The sequence below is a fragment of the Saccoglossus kowalevskii genome, chromosome 5, assembly GCF_978046115.1.
Source record: "Saccoglossus kowalevskii chromosome 5, keSacKowa6.1, whole genome shotgun sequence".
NCBI classification, from domain to species: Eukaryota; Metazoa; Hemichordata; class Enteropneusta; family Harrimaniidae; genus Saccoglossus; species Saccoglossus kowalevskii.
Window position 1 is genome coordinate 33,640,398 of NC_140645.1, and position 19,752 is coordinate 33,660,149.

The 19,752-nt window shown below is 35.2% G+C and overlaps 1 protein-coding gene and 1 long non-coding RNA gene across 2 annotated transcripts; both read right to left on the bottom strand.

Moving 5' to 3' along the window:
- Positions 1-8,377: 8,377 nt before the first annotated feature.
- Positions 8,378-12,100, bottom strand: LOC144363204 (putative methyltransferase-like protein 24). Its single transcript, XM_078014069.2, has 4 exons — positions 11,875-12,100; positions 9,768-9,839; positions 9,082-9,232; positions 8,378-8,772 (listed from the first exon to the last, which is right to left on the bottom strand). The coding sequence occupies exons 1-4, from the start codon at positions 12,066-12,068 to the stop codon at positions 8,467-8,469; spliced, it is 723 nt and encodes a 240-aa protein (XP_077870195.2). The 5' UTR covers positions 12,069-12,100; the 3' UTR covers positions 8,378-8,466.
- Positions 12,101-12,179: 79 nt separating this feature from the next.
- Positions 12,180-18,177, bottom strand: LOC146746082 (uncharacterized). The gene is made up of 4 exons (XR_014929390.1): positions 18,054-18,177; positions 17,869-17,942; positions 12,301-12,389; positions 12,180-12,212 (listed from the first exon to the last, which is right to left on the bottom strand). It is a non-coding gene; the product is annotated as an uncharacterized LOC146746082 (long non-coding RNA).
- Positions 18,178-19,752: the final 1,575 nt, after the last annotated feature.

Consider the following 19,752-nt stretch of genomic DNA (forward strand, 5'->3'; position numbering starts at 1 on the left):
TGCAGGTGTTATCAGCTAAGTGAGTCACAGTTCCTGGGCACAACGCCAGTGCTCACATAAATATATCCTCGTTGGTGGGGTAAGAAATATATTTTAACCATATAAATGATTTCCCTCATTTTCGCTGAAGTAAAAATACCGAATAAATAATCATTATTTATTTTACTCACCTTTTAAAACACAAAAAAACACGACAATAAATCTCAGTATGGTTGTACATATCATTCCAGGCCACGAGATTATCTTTCTGGTAAAATACACATAGTAATAAACAAAGCAAAATACGATGAACTGTCGACTTATTATTAAATTAGCAATTTATAAATTTGATTTTCAAATCACTTATGATATAGAATGAAATACCTGTTTAGTCCCGGCATATTCAACATCAAAAATGGGTTTAAGACTACAAAGTGTACTATGCAGCGTATTCTCGTAAACTCACAAATTATTGTGAGGTCTATTCAAATAATTCTAATTGATGGCCATGTATAGACGAAGTAGGTCAGTAAACTGTTTTTACAACATAGGTCTCGCTTATAACGAGAGCGGGATGCGAATACAGAAGTATTGTTTGCTTAACACTGCATACAGTTGATACTGTACTGATTGAATTCATTTACGCACGTATAATATTGTGACCATGTTGCCAAATTTAAAAAATAACGCAAATATAGCAATAATACAGCGTTTTAAACCGTGTTTAAAAATTAAACCGGATTTATGCAATAATAACAGAATGAAAACTATAAAATTCGATGAATTTCAATTAAAAATGATATAATGGATATGACCGGTTTATATATAATTTATTGAAAAATACATACTACATTATCTAAATTACATAGAAATGCATCGTATATATGGATTGGTTAGAAAAAAATAAACATGCTGAGATTAGGTAAAAATGAGTCTGGATAGACACATACATACACAGGATTATACGATGAAATAAAAGGAGCAATAGTTAAGAAAAATACGAATGCTTAGATCGGACGAACATTTATACGCGGAGATATTGCATAGAACACGCGAAGAGTTGTTATCAATGACACCATGTACGCACGTTTGGTTCACACGCCTTGGAAGTATTTATTATGAATAATCATATATATTACAGCAATTATAAATACATTGCATAACAATTGTGGGATAACTACGTAAAGCTTTAACTGTGAGACACATCACTGGTAATCGCGTGATCGCGTCAACGACTGCAACGATTTTAGCTGGTCGCATGTTTAATCTGACACGCCTTAGAGACTTACGATAGAATTTGTAAGATTTGTAAAAAAAGAATGTGGGAAGTGGTCAGCGAGGCATTACCTAAGCTGACCGTTTTGATGAATAAAGTTGGGCTACCTTTAATGAACAAATGTGGGTATTTCTTTGAGGCACGACACTAGCACCTTCATACGAATGAGTCATCCGTACGCTCGCTGAAGTCCCCTTATCATACATATATACATAATGGGTGTCTTCTAAGAATATATAGAGAGCTACATTGGTTATTGTCCGACATTGAGACTACTATACACATTAACTGAGTCAAATATCACCAAAACATACTCGTATACATACTCAAAACATATTAAACGAAGTGCAATCCAACTACTACTCAAACGAAATTGAACACTTGAGGTCGCTGTTCTGAACTCCTACAAATAGGTCGCGGGCAATTGGAGTGACAATGAGACTGAGATATTAAGTAAAATATATTTTCCACTGAGCTTTAGATTTTATTCAGGAGAAAGCAAACAGAATTTTGTTCCTAGTATATTATACCTTTTATAAATGACATTGCCTAATTACCATTAATATGTTAATACTAACCAAACACCTCGTACTTTGAAAAAAATAAACTCCTAAAAACGTCGGTAAAGTCACTTGAACGATTTCCAAGCTTGTTTATCAGTGCAACCGATTTGTTTTTACATCAAAGTCTGTTTTAACATGTGGGGCATCCAAATTAATGAGGCTATTGGAAACTACAAAATAAAGGAATGGGATAGCTATAATTCGGTAAAATCATCAGATGAGAATACCAAAATCAATGGCTGCGTGACTTTTTGTCTGACACATTAATATGCAAATGACCAACCACTTGGGTGTTTGTAAAAACTCATTGCGTGGTAGAAGGCTACTGATAACACATTGTAACATTACTGATTCTAAAGTACATAAAGTACGTTCAAAGTATTCACTTTTTTGTAGCATAAAAACGGTTTCCACCTTTCCTTATTGTGACACCCTGAAAAACGAGTTATTTCCATTCCCCTCAGAGTTAAACAATGACTAAATCTCCTATTTTACGCTACGACTCGACACGGTATTTTATGCTTCACGCGTTTATTTGCCTTCAATTACTTTTTGGTGGTTGGCACTGTCATCTTTGGAATCTTGCCGATAGCGTCTCCTTTTCAATTCACGTAGCTATCGCCGAGAAAATTGGAATTGGAAATTTGTCAACTAAAATGCCGGAAATCAAATTAGTATAACAATGCGTTTGACCTTTGTCGCAATTTCCCTCGATTTGCTTCCCATACCACACACCTGTACCACACCACATACAGCTAAAACATTTAATATTTTGTTATAATATCTGTACGATTAGAATTTACAGATCAATCATTATTTCTATGTCAGGATTACAGATTACTCGGGCCTAGAGTACTCAGCGGAAAAAAACAAAAAGAGCGAAAAAGATGAAATAAATATTGTGACAAACCACGTACGGGGGGTACTCATTCGTAGTATTTCTGGAGAAATAACATTTTCAAGCTCACTTGCGAGAAGTTACATGTCACCTAGCAGAAAACTAAACGAACCGTCATACACCTCGAAGTCAGCGACAACAAGTACTACAGTACTGCAAGTGCATCGCGTGGGAAGTTAAACATGACCGCCCCTATGCTATACTAGCGTGTTGTGTGATTGATCAAGCTTATCGAATGTTATTTAGGGACCGCAAGCGTCTGCCCCTCGCATGGCAACTGAATGCTAATATCAGTGACTACATTTAAAGAAAGTCTTTGCGAACTTCCATGAAAACGAAGATACGCTATCTAACTGGTAATAATTAAATTCACTTAAATATACTTTGTATAAACATACGCATGTCAACCCCGAATTATGTGAGTGTCCGCCCTAACAACAATATTCGAGTGATGTAATAAGCTCTAAAATTTATTTTTATAATTTTGTTTTCTATTACACAATATCTAATCTGATCAACAATGTGATCTAGGATATTGATTAATTATTTCATTATTATCGGTTCATAGCTAATATTTCTGAAACGTGTTGCCATTGCTGTCGGCCTGGATGATTAATAAAGTTTAGCAGTTATTGCGGTTGATAACTATTATATCAGTACTGATCATTTGAACACTCTACCCCGTTTTATATAAATTGCATAGGGTTCTTCTCCATTTAAATTTCGACACATTGTCAATTGTTATGCACTCGCACAGGATACACTGCATGTATGTAAAATAGTGTCAGTGTTTGATGGTTGTGTGAAAGTTTATGTTGTACCACGGTTAGTCGTATTTAACCTATAATAAGTAACGTGTATGCAAATGTTCCCGAAAAAATCAGCCAATAGCATGTGCTTCAAATATGACGAGTATACGCAAAATATACGTAGATCTGTGCCGATTTTAATTATGTGCACTGGTTTGTTGCGTGACCGTATACGCTACGTATACGTAGTCCTGCGTAAGTATTAACTCTGTGCACTGGTTTATCACGTGTCCGAATATCCTACGTATACGTAGTAATACGTAAGACAGCATTGTTCTGCATTACGTGTACGTTAATGGGTGAACTGTATACTTCCGGTCTGCGTAAATATACTGCTGTGTATATTTACGTATCAGTATGTTCCGAATGTGTGAATATACACGTCCAATGTACGAGTGAGCTGATTAACGTATATCTTCGAATATCGGGAGTATACGCGTGCGAATACGCAAATGTACCCGCCGTATGTCAACGATTCGGCCCAGTAACCACACTTGCACAGAATTAGGGACAAAGTAGAGGACTAGATCACGAGATACATTTTTCAACAATATAGTGGTAGTTTTGTGCATTTCAAAGTATATTTATAGATTTTTCGTGAAATGTAAAAGCTTATAATTCATAATAAATCCACGTATAGTGTAGATAATGTTCACACTGGCATTCAGCAATATAAAGTTAAATCTACAGAATGGATTATTATGCACAGTTTTATCAAGCATATACATATTCTGTTGTTTTTTTATATGCTGTAAATCCAGCAAAATCGATGCTGTAATAGTTTTGTTTTTACCAAATCTGGACAAAAATAATTTGAAAAAACTTCAGTGCAGTTTGTGTAATGTAATTGTAATAGACATCCAAATTATTAATTGTAATGATAAAAGCTTGTGTAGTGAGCTTTCTCACTGTATGTCATGTTTAACATATTTTATGTTGTTAGTGATTGTCAAATGGTTTACTAGGTACCCAAACATCAGTTGAACGACACAATGCGCGAGCACTGTATGTGTGGGTTCTTTCGGCCAACGATTGTTGTTTGAAATAATATTATTCGCAAAAAAAAATTGAAACTAACCTCGCATGATGCGGGTCATAACGTATACGACTAAAATATGGCGATAGACGTACAACATTAGTCGCACAGACACAGGTGTATGGTGGTATTGTATATAATTTAATGTTATCAGAATACAATAATTTGCATGACGCAATACATATGAACGGTAGTAATTTTGAGTGCATGAACGTACTATTATTGTATGAGTACATGATTGGCAATGATATATGCAAAAATAACAATACAATAATAATATTAGTGCAAAATTTATCATAATTAGCATGCGTGGATATACGTTGCGTATTCCCCGTACACACGTCGAATGTACGAATGAGCTGATTAACGTATATCTTCGAATATCGGGAATATACGCGTGCGAATAAGCAAATGTACCCGCCGTATGTCAACGATTCGGCTCAGTAACTACACTTGCACAGAATTAGCGACAGAGTAGAAGACTAGATCACGAGATACATTTTTCAACAATATGATGGTAGCTTTGTGCATTTCAAAGTATATTTATAGATTTTTCGTGAAATGTAAAAGCTTATAATTCATAATAAATCCACGTATAGTGCAGATAATGTTCACACTGGCATTCAGCAATATAAAGTAAAATCTACAGAATGGATTATTATGCACAATTTTATCAAGCATATAAATATTCTGTTGTTTTTTTTATGTGCTATAAATCCAACATAATCAATGCTGTATTATATTTGTTTTTACCAAATCTGTAAAAAAAATTATTTGAATAAACTTCAGTGCAGTTTCTGTAATGTAATTGTAATAAACATCCAAATTATTAATTGTAATGATAAAAGCTTGTGTAGAGGGCTTTCAAACTATATGTCATGTTTAACATCTTTTCATGTTGTTAGTGATTGTCACATGGTTTGCTAGGTACCCTAAAATCAGTTGGACGACACAAGGGGCGAGCACTGTACGTGTGGGCTCTTTCGGTCGACGATTGTTCTTTGAAATAATATTATTCGCCAAACAAAATTGAAACTAATGCAGCGGGTCATAACTGGTATGGTCAGACACTGGTATGTGGTGGTATTGTATACAATTTGAACTTATCAGAATACAATAAATTACATGACGCAATACATATGAACGGTAGTAATTGTGAGTGCATGAACGTTTTATTATAATTGTATGAGTACATGAATGGCAATAATATATGCAGGAATAACAATACAATAATAATAAATGTTGTACGTATTACTGTGTACATATTAACAAATTGGTGGCAATGATGTGATATCCTAATTGAGTGTGTATGAACGTCTACTGGAAAATTGGTGCGACTTGCTTCTTGTTACTTGTATCCAGTCCGGATGTCACAGGTCGTGATTTGCTTATCGCGAGGTGCCTTCAATTATTTCGATGGCAATATTCGTTTTACAAATATATCTCTTTACTGGTTTCTATTGCCATGTAATAAACCATATATCACCATATTTGTGCTGCAGACCTCGGAACAGACCTCATTGTCTGAGAGATTGTTGGCGGGCTATTTACTAGTCCATTGTAATGACAAGGACCCCATGATAATACATATAAGCATATCTGACTGATGAAATTTATTTCATTTAGCTCTGCTTGAGAAAATATTTAAGTCATTTCAAATCTATCCCCCAATTTCAATATATATTTACATGTAGACATTATGTTTGATTGAAATTGCCAAAATCAATTGTGTCACTACTCGCTCATATACATTTATAACTCAGTTTTACCCTTTTGCCAATTGACCTGAGCATTTCAAGATCAGTCTGCTGTGCAGCCTAAGCCACTTCTGCTATAACATTTTGATTTGTCATTTCTGAAATGGCGTTGTATGAGCTTCTATTTGTGGTCTAGTCTCTACACTTTGTACAAGGCGGGCTTCTTCAGCCAAGTTCAAGAAATCTCCAGAAAATATTCTTGCTTTGTGTAACACCATATTCCCGGGGATGGGCACCTGTGGAACCTTCAATGGTGTTCTAAACACCCATTCCCAGTGAGTACTGATGTTCTTATTCTCCACTTTACCGGGGAAAGATTCGTCGGAACCGTCTATTTGTTTTCAATTACTTTGTTTCACAAGGTTGTTTTTTATCTGGACAAAGATTCCATGAGTGTTGAGCTACCTCTCTGGATCCCACCTTTTAAAAACCACAATATGTGTAGGCGTCTATTTATAGGTACCCGTTGGGCACTACCTTGTTCCGCCGATTGCAGAAATTTGTCTTTTCTGATTATTAGCAGGTTTTGCAAGGCAAGTGTATATATACTGAGAAGGTATCATTATATAAACCTGGACAGGCCTGACATGGTCATCTTTTTAACACTATTCTTTATTCCAACACTCATCACACGGTGACAGGAACGACAAATTCACATTTAATATCAAGTTGCGAGTCATTTACCGGTGTACACGTTATACATTGTATATTGATTGGTCAATCATTATTTGTTCGTTTCAAGCACGCTTTTAATTTAATAATCTTTTGACTGGAATGTCCACCACAGAAATAACCCCAGCTAAACATTCAAGTATTCACAAGTTTAATGCCCTTCTGTAACACATTAACACTGCACATGATTCAATGTCCTCTTGCTGTCAAATCATTGTCAATGCAAAGTAACATAACATGAATGTATTTGTATATGTAAAATTGCAATATCTATTTATTTGCATCATCTACCTATCCATCCATATTACTGTCATATCCTCGCTATATATAATACAAATAACATGCCCTGTGACAATATGACAATGTAAAATAAATAACCAGTTGTCTTTCAGTCAGAGATTATCAGAGATTCGTTTTTTAAATAGAAAATATTGTGTTTAGCTTAGCCCAAGTTCTGTATGGTTCAAATTTTTGGAATTTGCATTTATTCGTATTGTGACGTCATCACAATCTCATACCTCGAATATAGTGAGTGAAATATAAAACAATGGATGGTGTTTTTGTTAAACTTGTCTTTGATATCAGATATAATTGCAACAATTTTGAGTTCATTTAAACGGTATTTTATAAGACATATTTAGCCCTTATTTGTAATTTATGATATTTTGGATTATTTTTGTGGGTCCTTTGGAAGCAAATACTAGTAAATGTACGAATGCTCAAATTACAAGCAAATTGTGTTTTTCTGGAACATGATTTAAACATCAATTGTATGCAAATATCTTAGAAGAGCAAAAGTCCGTCTATGTCAATTTCTCTTTCATCTGACTCGGATTTCCTTGAATTTTTACTTCCATTAACCTCATAATCAGACAAAATTAAAATGGTATATTGCAATTTATAAAGTGATTTATTACAACTCTTAATAATTACTTGTGTGATATTTTGATCAAGCTATGTAGCTATTTTAGTTTCCGCCAACCCTAAATTTACTTAAATTTAAATATATGTCATTGCCCTCTTCATTGCTTTGTCGCCATCAAAGACTCACTTATTTCTGGGTTATCAAATTTCTATTCTCACTTTTCCGATACGTCAATTGGTGTGCGTTAGGATCACGGAGAGTATTTCGCGCATATTTGGTGCAAGGGCAAGGCGTAAATAATTGTGCTGATATTTGATGTCAAATATTCAATTTATGTTTCTTTTCTAATATTCATTCACAAGCTTGGAACAGTTTTATATATGAATAAAACGTATTTTTTCAGTGATAACATTCGCTCAAATATAACAAATATATATTTTTACATATTTTAGAAATCTCGTGTAGGTTTTATTCAGCAGACTAATGTACAGTTCAGACACATATGCAAGAGGTACGTCAAAATAAATTATATAAACATTTATTTAGCACAATGATACGTACTCACAAGCACAAAATAGCTATTGACTATTATTCTAAATATTTGTAAAAACTCAGTCGATATATCTCATATTAATCCAATACAATTCAATCCAATTAAGACGCAGTGTCGGATTTACTCCAGCCATTACTTTGTTCTCGTGCCAATGCCAGAGTTTGAACCTATTCAATTCGAAAGCTGTCTTTATTGCCAGGTAAATGCGTAGAGTGTTCTCCTTGTGATCCAACATTTCAATCTCCGATAGATGAAGCTCAAATGCCACTATTTTGATATCTTTGAGAATATCACTTTTGATTAGTTGATGAAATATATAGTGTTCGCCAAATTCTATGTCGATTTTCAGAATATCGATGCATTTCTATTGGAATGAAGATATAATAAAGAGTATTTAGCTGGATTATAAACATGTTGTGGAACATGCTACAGTACATCCGAGTTCCAATCCTGCCTGGCGTTGAACAGAAAAATATATTGACCATATCCTTGGTGAATTTAGCACATACTAGATTGGAGGCCAAGGCAAAGATTAGTTAGCTGACTTGATGCGACTTGGAGGACACAAGGTATCGATGTATTTGTGTTAGATTGGGGTAAACTTTAACCTGTGCAAAGCTTTCAAAACACGAACGCGAAATTGAACGCGCTATGCTAAAAAAATAAAACTTACTTTTTCATGGTGTAACATTTTTCTAATGAACGATAAACTTCTGACTTTCCAATGTTGTGTTCCTGATACTAGATTGTCTATATTATCGTCATACAAACCGATATTGTAGAACCATATACGTTCTGAATATTTAAAATCTACTAATCCAATTCTATGAATAATAATATGTAAAATAAATGTCGTCAATTGATAATTTATAATACTGAACAGAAACCTGCTTTGAAGCAGTGCAACAAGTAAAGCAAATTATAAAAAAAAAATGTAATTCACTTTTTGCCGAGTGCCCTTCAAATTATCAGTGGCATACATAGAGAAAGCGTAGGCACTATTTGAACCCCAACCAATTGCAAATTGAACTGATGGGTATATGGTCTACATGTTGATTCTCAAACATGGAATCTAAATATGTATACACGGACCGTTAGCGACCATTTCTGAACAAAAGCAAATGAATAATTCTTGATGTAGTAAATGATGAGCTTAGCAATAATTTCATATATCTTCACCAAATAATTGGGGTTATTAATAATATATATATTTAGGCGAGGAAATAACTAGGGACTTAATGCATGTGTAAATCTCTCTGTATGAGTTGCTAATAACTCACAGCAATTGAATACATGTTCATGTTTAAAGATTAGTGTCGTTAGCTTGCTGAAATTTTTAAACGAAAACGTAACACTTACGTGGGATCAAAGCTGTATACATTGCATCCATATTTAGAAATATCTTCATCAAAAGACCAGTCGTCCCCAATACTAATAAATTATATATATGTATTGTGATGTAAATATACCCTTGCGGTTTACAACTTAACATAATACGTGTAGATTGCATAGAAAATGCTACGCCGTTGATCAGTTGTCTGGCTTGGCTTTGTTTTCATAACGATGTTCGCTTTTTGTTATATACAAATAAATATGAATATATAATATGGGTATGGGTACACTGATCTCTTCTTGCTGATTGTCAGATCTCGATGTCCTCACGACTTCGAGACGCATTACTCATGAATGAAATTTGTGAGAATTATGCGAAATGTCTGAGCAATAGAGTTTATTGATATCAATCTTACCAAATGGTGTCAGGGAATATAGAATATAGCTACATGCCCGAAAGGTATCCAACTTTTAAAATAATTCAGGCACTTTATAAGCCAAAGAACACAACAGAGATGACTGACAAATAACCGACAGTACAATGCCTCAAACGAACGAAAAGCTGAACAAATGCATAATCAGTAATAAATTCATTATTGACCACGGTATACATGAAGTGACTCAATGTTTTAACAGACAACTAACGTTGATGTTATTTTAGATCAGATGTGTGGAAGCAATATGATATTTAACCATTACGGAAAATTAGGTAATCAAATGTCAAAGCGTAATGTGTAATAATCGATCGTAATAGATGTGTCGTCTCAAGTGAAGGCAGTATGTTAACGTAAACGTACATATGACATATGACCGTCAAGAATATAATTGACCACTTGCTTATAGCCACAACATATTGTATCGCACTGCTGATTGACAATTGATCGGATGACGTACAGCCGCGTGACCCGGATACGGTGATTGATATCAGAAGTGTGATCACAACATGTGAAGTCATGATTGAGGACACGATGTGAGGACAGAAGTCGTGTAACAATGCGCCATGGCATAGTAACAGTTTTGTGTAACAGGCTACATTCCAGTTTCCGCGCGTTTATGCTTGTGTTATTAAATGGCGAAATCAAGTGAGTAAGACCCATTTTTGATGAGTGAAACACAGCACCATGGCGATGCAATTTGTTGCATATCAACGATTCAAGTTGTTGATGAAGTAAAAAATAGCTAACCCTGGAATCAAAAAAGCCTGCAACTGACTGGACACGTCGACAGCAATGATGAATATTGTAGTCCATATATGCAACTAACCGTTTTTATTACGATTTCGATGCAAAAAGACAATTGAACACTTCTAGATACTTTACGTTGAGCAATTGATTTTAATTGTAAGCGGTTAGAGTTAATAATAACGAGAACAAAATGTATAAGTACACCTCATGTTTATGATGGTTCGTGGAACGTAAAGAACAGAGTGAAATGTGGTTGACGTCAAGATAGTGTGATATTCGACTGGGTTTGGCTACGACACATTCTCTTTTATCATTGCATGCCTGATGTAGTTACTTCATTTCAAACGATAACACTAAATGACCTACATTTTGTACTCCTGATTGATCCTGCACAATTCAAATCCCTGGCGTCACAAAAACGTGCATAATAGTATACCAGTTTGAATTAAAGTTTAGTTCAGTAATTGGGCAGAACGACCCATCAACTATCCCGGACACAAGGAACACGTGTTGCCATAGTTTGCAGAAATTAGAATATGATATGGAAGTCTACTGCGTTGCCCTATCTTCCCCTTCTTATATTCCATTAAGAACACGCTTGACAATATTATAACTGAACTTGTCAATGTAGGTGCATTAACAGTAATTGGAATGGTTCTTTTGTGTTTAGTTATACTAACTACCCTTTGTTTAATTCACCATATTAAATGTTAGAGATAAACCATAATGACAGTTTTTGAGAAGACACACGTGTGAGAGAGTGAGAGACTAGCAGTAATTAAATAAGCGAACTTATATTTGTACAAGCTCATGTGTGAAATACACCACTTCCTGGTATCAGTGCATAATCCCAACTGAGGCTGTGTTTGAAATAATATTGGAGAAACGAAATTAAGATGACAAATGTTCTTTGTATGCATTCATGATCATTATATCCATATTTCACTCACCCTACTGAATAGACCGTACAGTCATTTGAATCGATACCAACGTCCATACAAACATTCCAACCACCATCTATATCATCAGGTTGTCCAAATCTTATATCGCCTTTACACTGGTACGTCACATTTGTAATATAGTACCACAACTGTCCTATAGCTTGCTCAGCTGTGAGGTGGTACATTAAAGCTCCGAGTTCCATTTTATTCACGGGGACTAACCCGAGTGCTTGTGTCAGTGATTTCTTCTCTATACTTCCGTGTTTCACGGGTGGTTCATTCCACTTTGTATGCTACATAATTCATAACAGGAGTTAAATATTAGTGGTGTGTAGTATGTGCAGATACTAATAATTTGAAAAAACACAATAAGAACCACAAATGTAATGTCAAATTTAACCAGCTGCTACACCGTAATGTAATTTCGTCACTTACATATAGTCTGTTATTATTTGTAGTTTGGTAGGTATTCCGCACTGCGATGCTGTTATTGAGTAGTACTGTGTAATACAACATTGCACTGCCTGAAATAAAACATAACCAATTATTTTTATGTATGATATACCACAAGTTATTTGTAGTGTAAATAACATATATGTGGTTCAAGTATGAGCAACTGCTGAATGCGAGTTATATTATGAAATGTGATTATGAACTTTGTGTCATATTTCTCCTCGTCTCACTATACCAAGCTAAAACACCATCTTGTGAAGACAATGTTGTGACATGACTTACTATATAGTGTTTGTGCTATAAGCCTAAAACATGAGTCGTGCTCCTCGACTGTAGTCCAGAAATTGTAGGGTAAATACAGTCCTGTCGATGACATGGATTTTGATGAAGTCATCTTAAGGTAGAGATCCACTTTACCTGACATGTATTTTAATTAGTTAATTAGGCAACCAATATGATCTCCCTTTTCCACAAACTTTATATTTTTTTGAAAACTTATTGTATGAATTTTAAAATTGTATAAGTATTTTTTATGGACACTATAGTTTGAAAGATGCACAAAAATGTGTTTTATTTTTGTCAAAAGTAATTTGGTTTATGGTATATCTGTTTACTATGAAGAAAATTCCGTTTTGAAAACTATCTACCATTTGTCAACTTCGCTGGGCATCAGCTAAATTTCACTAATTCAAGTTTATGCGTAAATTAACACCCAGACTAGTTGTCTATACGATTGTCGTAACACTGTTTAACCAAAAACAATGCCCCGACGGCGTTTTGAAGATAAACACATTGTCAATCATTTGTAAAAATTTTAAAAGAAAAGCGTCTAGGAGCTATTTTTTTTTATATTCTGGGACGTGCACTAAACAGAAGCTGAGATAATTGCTAATTTGCGTATTTTATAGTTAAGTAAAAATATATGGCGACTTACATCGCCATTGGTTTTAACAGAGTTCCACTAATGATTTTAATTTCAAATTTTCACAGAATACAGATGTTCATACAATGCCATAAAAAATAAAAAAAGGTGAAATTTTTCACAATTTGCAAAATAAACTGCATCTCTACCTTAAGCGTAAAGAAAAAGGTGAAGTGGATGGAAGTCCCGTTTATGGTACCATGACGTGTACATTGTTTTTTTAAAGTCGATGTTCGCTCCAAGAATTGATTGGGTATCGTTGTGTAACAAATCATTCAAAAATTAGTGGTCATGTGATAAAAATAGTGCAAATAAATAATGAAAGTTAACTATGGTGTTAATTTTAGCGTCCAATGCAAATTCTGAATATATATGCAAAGTCCGTAAAATTACATAACACACACTATTTGAAGTTTACAGGTAAACCTAAATACTGTAAGTAGTAAAAGGAAACATTTATTACTTCAAACAATAATGAATATACAAGCCTAGAACTTATTCCTCGGCAAGTTGTTCCCTGGCAACCACAAGAAACACTGTTTAAATAAATTAACGGAGAAAGTATTGTATTCACGCGTGAAGAATTTGAGATTTATTTTATATATGAATGTGATAAGTAGAATGCACAGCCTGCAAACAATTTTCGAAATAACATTCAAGAGTAAAACAACGACAGAAATTATCAATGTTTTGAAGTAAAACACACATGTAGCACCAAAAGTAATCAAATTAAATGACAGATTCCAAGACATTCAACAACAAATAAGCTGTTTGACAAATGCTAGAGACATCAGCAGAACATGCGTATTTTGCGATCGTATTTTGCTTGCTGAGGATAAATATACGATAGTACTACTCGTATTTTCTGCTGTATTTATAAAATATGGGAGTATTATTCGCATTTTGCTGAAATATTAAAATATAATGATATTACTCGTATTTTTCGTGTACTATGAAAATATGATGGTGTCACCCTTCCCTCGTCCGCACTGCACACAAGACCTGGCTAGCCACCTGAAAGGGACTGGCAAGGGGAGGGGGTTAACAGAAATTCGTTAAAACCGTTTTAACCGCAGGGGTGTCCGTATGTGTATCTTTGTTGGTTTCTACGGTATCCAGACAGCACAGCCGCTGCACAAAGGTGATATCCACAGGCATGTAGTAAAACAAATATAATCATAAATCAATCTCACAAACAATTTAATTACATCAATGGTTATCTGCATATATCAATATTACATAACACAGAAATAAAACACTAACAAGTATGTTGCTATACAACTTCAGTGCACACGATCACTGTAACTGGCTTAACAATATGAAAACTAGCGTAAACCCTCACTAACAGTAATTTGTTCTACCGGCCACACTAACGGGTTGTCATCCCCCTAGGCAAAATACAACATCAACTCTTACTAACTAACTGAGCAGTATTTATGCACGGACCACTGTTATCCCGCTATACAAACTACAATAGACTGTCGATCGCACAAGCCAATCGGTCAACTACTGTACAGCTCAGAACACAATCATGAAAACAAGTATTATATTAAAATGAAAAACAACATAAACATTGCATCACAATATGTGTAGGAACAATCTATAAACTCCAAGCCTGGTATTCAACAAATTCATAGACTAGTTAAAGCACAAATTCCATGAAAGAAATACACTGCTATCAAAAACTGAGAAATGTCTATTACTATATACTATGTACAGTAAAAGTACATAGAGAAACATCCACAACGCAAGTACATCAAAAAACGACAAAGTATAAATCTACACAAACAAAACCTACAATCGTGTAGATAATGAGATATGTCACAACAAACAATCTTACGATTCAATAATTGCTATGCGTTCACTCGTCTATCATAGGTTACTATGGCAACGCTCCACGAAAAGCCGCCAAATAGGTCGCCACAAAGTATCCAACTTTACAGGACACAAATCGCCCTAACACTAATAAAACGACAAGTCAACAGACAAGAACAAACGAAATGCCCTAACTAAAATTTAGTCGGCCGCAAATCAGAACAAGTGATGGCACATGTCAATTCGCACTCACACAAACTCTATCACACATGTGTAAGCCGAAATACTGACAGTTCAAGCCGTGAAGTAAGGGAAAACAACTTTAAGAGTCAATAACATGTTTCGTACTTTAAGAGTCAATTCCCGAACTCACGAACTGCGATAAATGTCACGCTTACCCGACCTTCAATGAACTGGTGCAACTCGACGTATCCGCGAATGTCGATAGTCCTGCCGTTGCAACCAATGCACGCAATTCAACTAGACAATAACACACGTCCCGTGGACAATTCCACTTCAATGTTGACACACGTCCCGACGACAATACTACTCCAACGCTGTCAACATCAGCAGTACCGCACCTTCCGACGACTGATCATCAAAGTCCGGTCTCACCTACAGCAACCAAGGTTCAAACGATAGCATGTCCAGTATGTTTTCGAGAGAACTCAAGTTACTTCCCCCACGTCGACATGTTCCAACGCAACGGTACTTTTTCTTTTCTCTTTCTGACTAGTCCTCCTATTTTTAGAAATCTCTGCTAGGCAACCTGCCAGCCAATCAAGAGTAGTCACTGCTGACCTACAAGCCTTATCGAGCACGACCTTAGTTTGGGTGTGTTTCCTCTCAGGTTCGTCTAGTGCTGTTTCTTGTAACTTCGGATTCTAGTTCCTGCGTATCGACCGTTGTTATGCAAAGGTCGGCGAACTATAGCCATAATTAGATCGGTGGATTGCATACTGCTCTCACTCAGCAATCCCACACACAGCGCTTGTGACACCTCTCATTAATAAAATACAGATGTAAATATATTTGAATAAATCACTTATGTCACCAAAACCTCAGGTGTGACAATGGCAGTATTTTTCCGTCATATAAAGATATGCGAGTATTGCTCGTATTTTATTCTTTGATAAAACTAAACGAGACGGAAAAGTTGGACCAAGACATCTGATCAAAAACTATAACAGCTCTGGTAGGTATAACATACATTAAAATTTCATAACTGATTTTTAGACTGAAATACTCAAATTGGGCCGACGACAAGTATTAGTGAGTTGAAACAGATCACTTGCAGCTATTTTAAAAGCAGTTCCTACTATTTTTCTATATCTATTTTAGGTCCTATTTATTCATGATACCATTGCATTTAATAATACTCTTTAACTGAAGCTATGTTAGTGTGCTTTCTATGTGCCCAGTTTGCTATCGTACCTATGCATTCATTCATTTAAGAATAGATCAAAGGGAATCCATGGTAAAGATAGATCATTGAGCAACAGAAAGCAAATCCAGTATAAGGTCGACATGACAAAAATGCAGGTGACCAAAATCCGTCTGCTGTTCAATCAATAATGATGCTAACCATGTTAGATTACACTGCAGAGTGTGGCCTTATCCCACTTGACTTTCAGATGTCGACTAAAAAAACTGGGAAAAATAAAGGCAACAGTTCAAGTGTTACTATCATCAGTTACAGGGTGTGGAACGAACCTTGGTGTTGTTGAGGGTGAGCAGTATCTGACCTTATTATGTGAAAGACGTTGAAGCATGTTGTAACAAATATGATCACTCAATGTTGGCTCCTATGCATGGGGTAAGGCCACTGATGGTAGCATGTTGGCATCCAAAGCCTTGGATGTATTAGCCTCTGACTTTACTGTATTATAACCTGGCTCTTGTGGCAGGGAAATGTTCTAGTTATGACAGAAGTCTTCGTTGAGTGAACCAAAGCAATTACCACCGTGGGTAATGTGCCCCGACGGTTTCCAAGGTGTTGCCCAATATAGTAACATACTAGTTAACTGGATCACAATTTTGAAAGACAAGTAATATGAGAGCTTTGCACAGATGTTAATGTAAAACTAATAAGGGTTGCGCAATGTCCAAAAGTATCCATGTACCAAGTTTCATTGACATTTGGTGATTAGTATGTGAGATATGAAAGGAAAAAACAAAATACTAATTATGCAAACCAAGTGAGTTATATGCACGGATATTGACCCAAAACTAAACAGATCTGTGCATTGTTCTAAAGCACTCGTGTACCAAGTTTTATTGTAATGAAATGATCAGTACTTGAGATGTCAATAAAAAGGTGAATATTTATTCATCATTGTGCAAATTACTTTAAGTCATGTGTATGGATTTTCCCCCGAAACTAATCAGGTCTGCGAATTGTCTCAGAGCATATATGTATTCAGTTTCATTAAATCCAATGAGTGGTTCTTTAGATATCAGTGAACAGTAATGGAACACCTAAAATTAGCTAATTATCACGCAAATTAGAGAATTAATATGCACGGATTCACACTAAAACAAATCTGCGCATTAGCCCATACTATATATGCATCAAGTTTCATCGATAACCAACATATTGTTTTCTAGATATTAGTGGAACAGATGGACACACACACACATACAGACACATTAACTCCACAGAGTCATATTGAGTGCTTCGAAATACGGGAGTCAAACAGGCAAATCAACCCCAGCAAAAACATATCCTCGTTGGCGGTGTAAAAATTAGATAACCACATGATTTTTCATTTTCGCTGAAGTAAAAACAATGAATATTGATTTATTTTACTCACCTTTTAAAACAGAAAACAAGACAATACATCCCAGTATGGTTGTACATATCATTCCAGGCCATGAGATTATCTTTCTGGTAAAAATACAGATAGTAATGAACAAAAAAAAATACGATGAACTGTTGACTTATTTTAGCAGTTTATAAATTAGATTTTCAAATCACATATAATATAGAATGGAATACCTCTTTATTCCTGGCATATTAAACATCAATAACGGTTTTTAGACTACGAATTAGACTAAAAATTACAACATGAAGCGTATGTCGTAAACTGACAAATTGTGCGCTCTATTCAAGTCATCCTAGTTGATAGTTCATTTACATATGAACTTTGACCAGACGAGGTAGATCAGCAAACTGTTTGTACATTAGAGGTCACGCTTATAACGAGAGCGGGATGCAAATACATAGCATTGTTTTGAAGGCAAGTATGTTTTGCTTTACACTACATACAGTCGATACTGTACTGATTGGATGTGTTTACACACGTATAATATGGCCATATTGAAAAATTTAAAAATAACTCAAATAAAGCAACAATGCATGAAGGAATGTATAAATAGACAAACCGGTACTCATGTTGGCGATCCGCTCCACTTAAAAGAAAAAAACAACAACAAGCAACATGTTTTCGGATGTTGCCATGATATAACATGAACGTGAAGTAACGTCGGTTTAAATCTAAAATCGGACCCGTATACGAAGGTCGAAAAATACATGTAGTCTTCAGAAGTCGCTTCACCTTATTGTATTTTTTTTTAAATCCTTTGATTGAACGCAGCATTTACATTGAATTCAAAGTTGCGTTGGGATTACGTTGATACATTGTAAACAAGCAGTTTAAACAGTGGATGGCCAGGAATTAGTGACGGTATGACCTGCCTGCCCAGTATGCTATTACTAGTGAAACGTTGCACCAAATTTGACGTCCAATTTCTCGGTTATGAAATAAAAATCAAATATATAAATTGTGCCCACACTCGAGCTCAGTAGATTGAGCCCGTTTTTGACTGTACACTAATCGATTTAGTAGTGGTAACTATGTAATGCTTTAACCGTGAGACACATCCCTTGTACACGTGATCGTGCCAACGACTGCATTCATTGGCTGATCGCATGTTTAATCTACCATGCCTTAAAGACTAATGATAGTTAGTAAGATTTGTAAGAAAGAAATAGGGAAGTGGACAGCGAGGCATTACCTCAGCTGACCGTTTTGATGAATAAAGCTGGGCTACCTTTAATGAACAAATGTGGGTATTTCTTTGAGGTACGACACTGGCATCTTCATGCGTTATCCGTACGCTAGCTGGAGTCCCTTTATCACGACAATGCTTTCATAACACACGTCTGACCTCAATAATAGATATACATAGCGGATGTCTTCTAAAGATATAAAGGTGGTAATTAAGAGATTCAGAAAGTAAGGGTTGTTAAACTCATAGACAGTCGCTCAGAAGCCAATCTGATTAAAATAAGATCCTGGTTGGCTTTATTTTTTTTATTTTTTTTATATATAATTACTATAATTATTTATTTTAATTATTTTTTAACGTTACCATTATTTTGCTGCAAGAATGGTTTTGTTCGTGAAAGCCACCTGGATCTGAACAACCCGCATAGAAACTCTCGTTCCAGTCTCGCAATTTACGAGAAAACAGCAGCCAATCAAATTTGTTGTAACATGTGCAAGATTACGCGAGTGTAATTGTTTTTGTTATGGTCGCCATTTTGTTTTTCGTCAGCGTGAAGATTTCGGAGTTGTTATTGGTAAGTATATTGTGTATTTATAATTTTGTTTCTTGGTGAAAAAAAAACGACAGACAACTTTAGTCAACTGACAGTGTATGTATGACATGATATTGTGAAAATTAAAGCAATT

Bases quoted from the DNA above. Each gene is read 5' to 3' on its own strand.
- LOC144363204 (XM_078014069.2), bottom strand. From the start codon at position 12,068: ATGGAACTCGGAGCTTTAATGTACCACCTCACAGCTGAGCAAGCTATA. The intron at 9,840-11,874 runs GTGAGTGAAATA...ATAATTTATTAG, and splicing joins TGTACGGTCTATTCAGTAGG to TATTGGGGACGACTGGTCTT. The intron at 8,773-9,081 runs GTAAGTTTTATT...TCATTCCAATAG, and splicing joins AAATGTTACACCATGAAAAA to AAATGCATCGATATTCTGAA.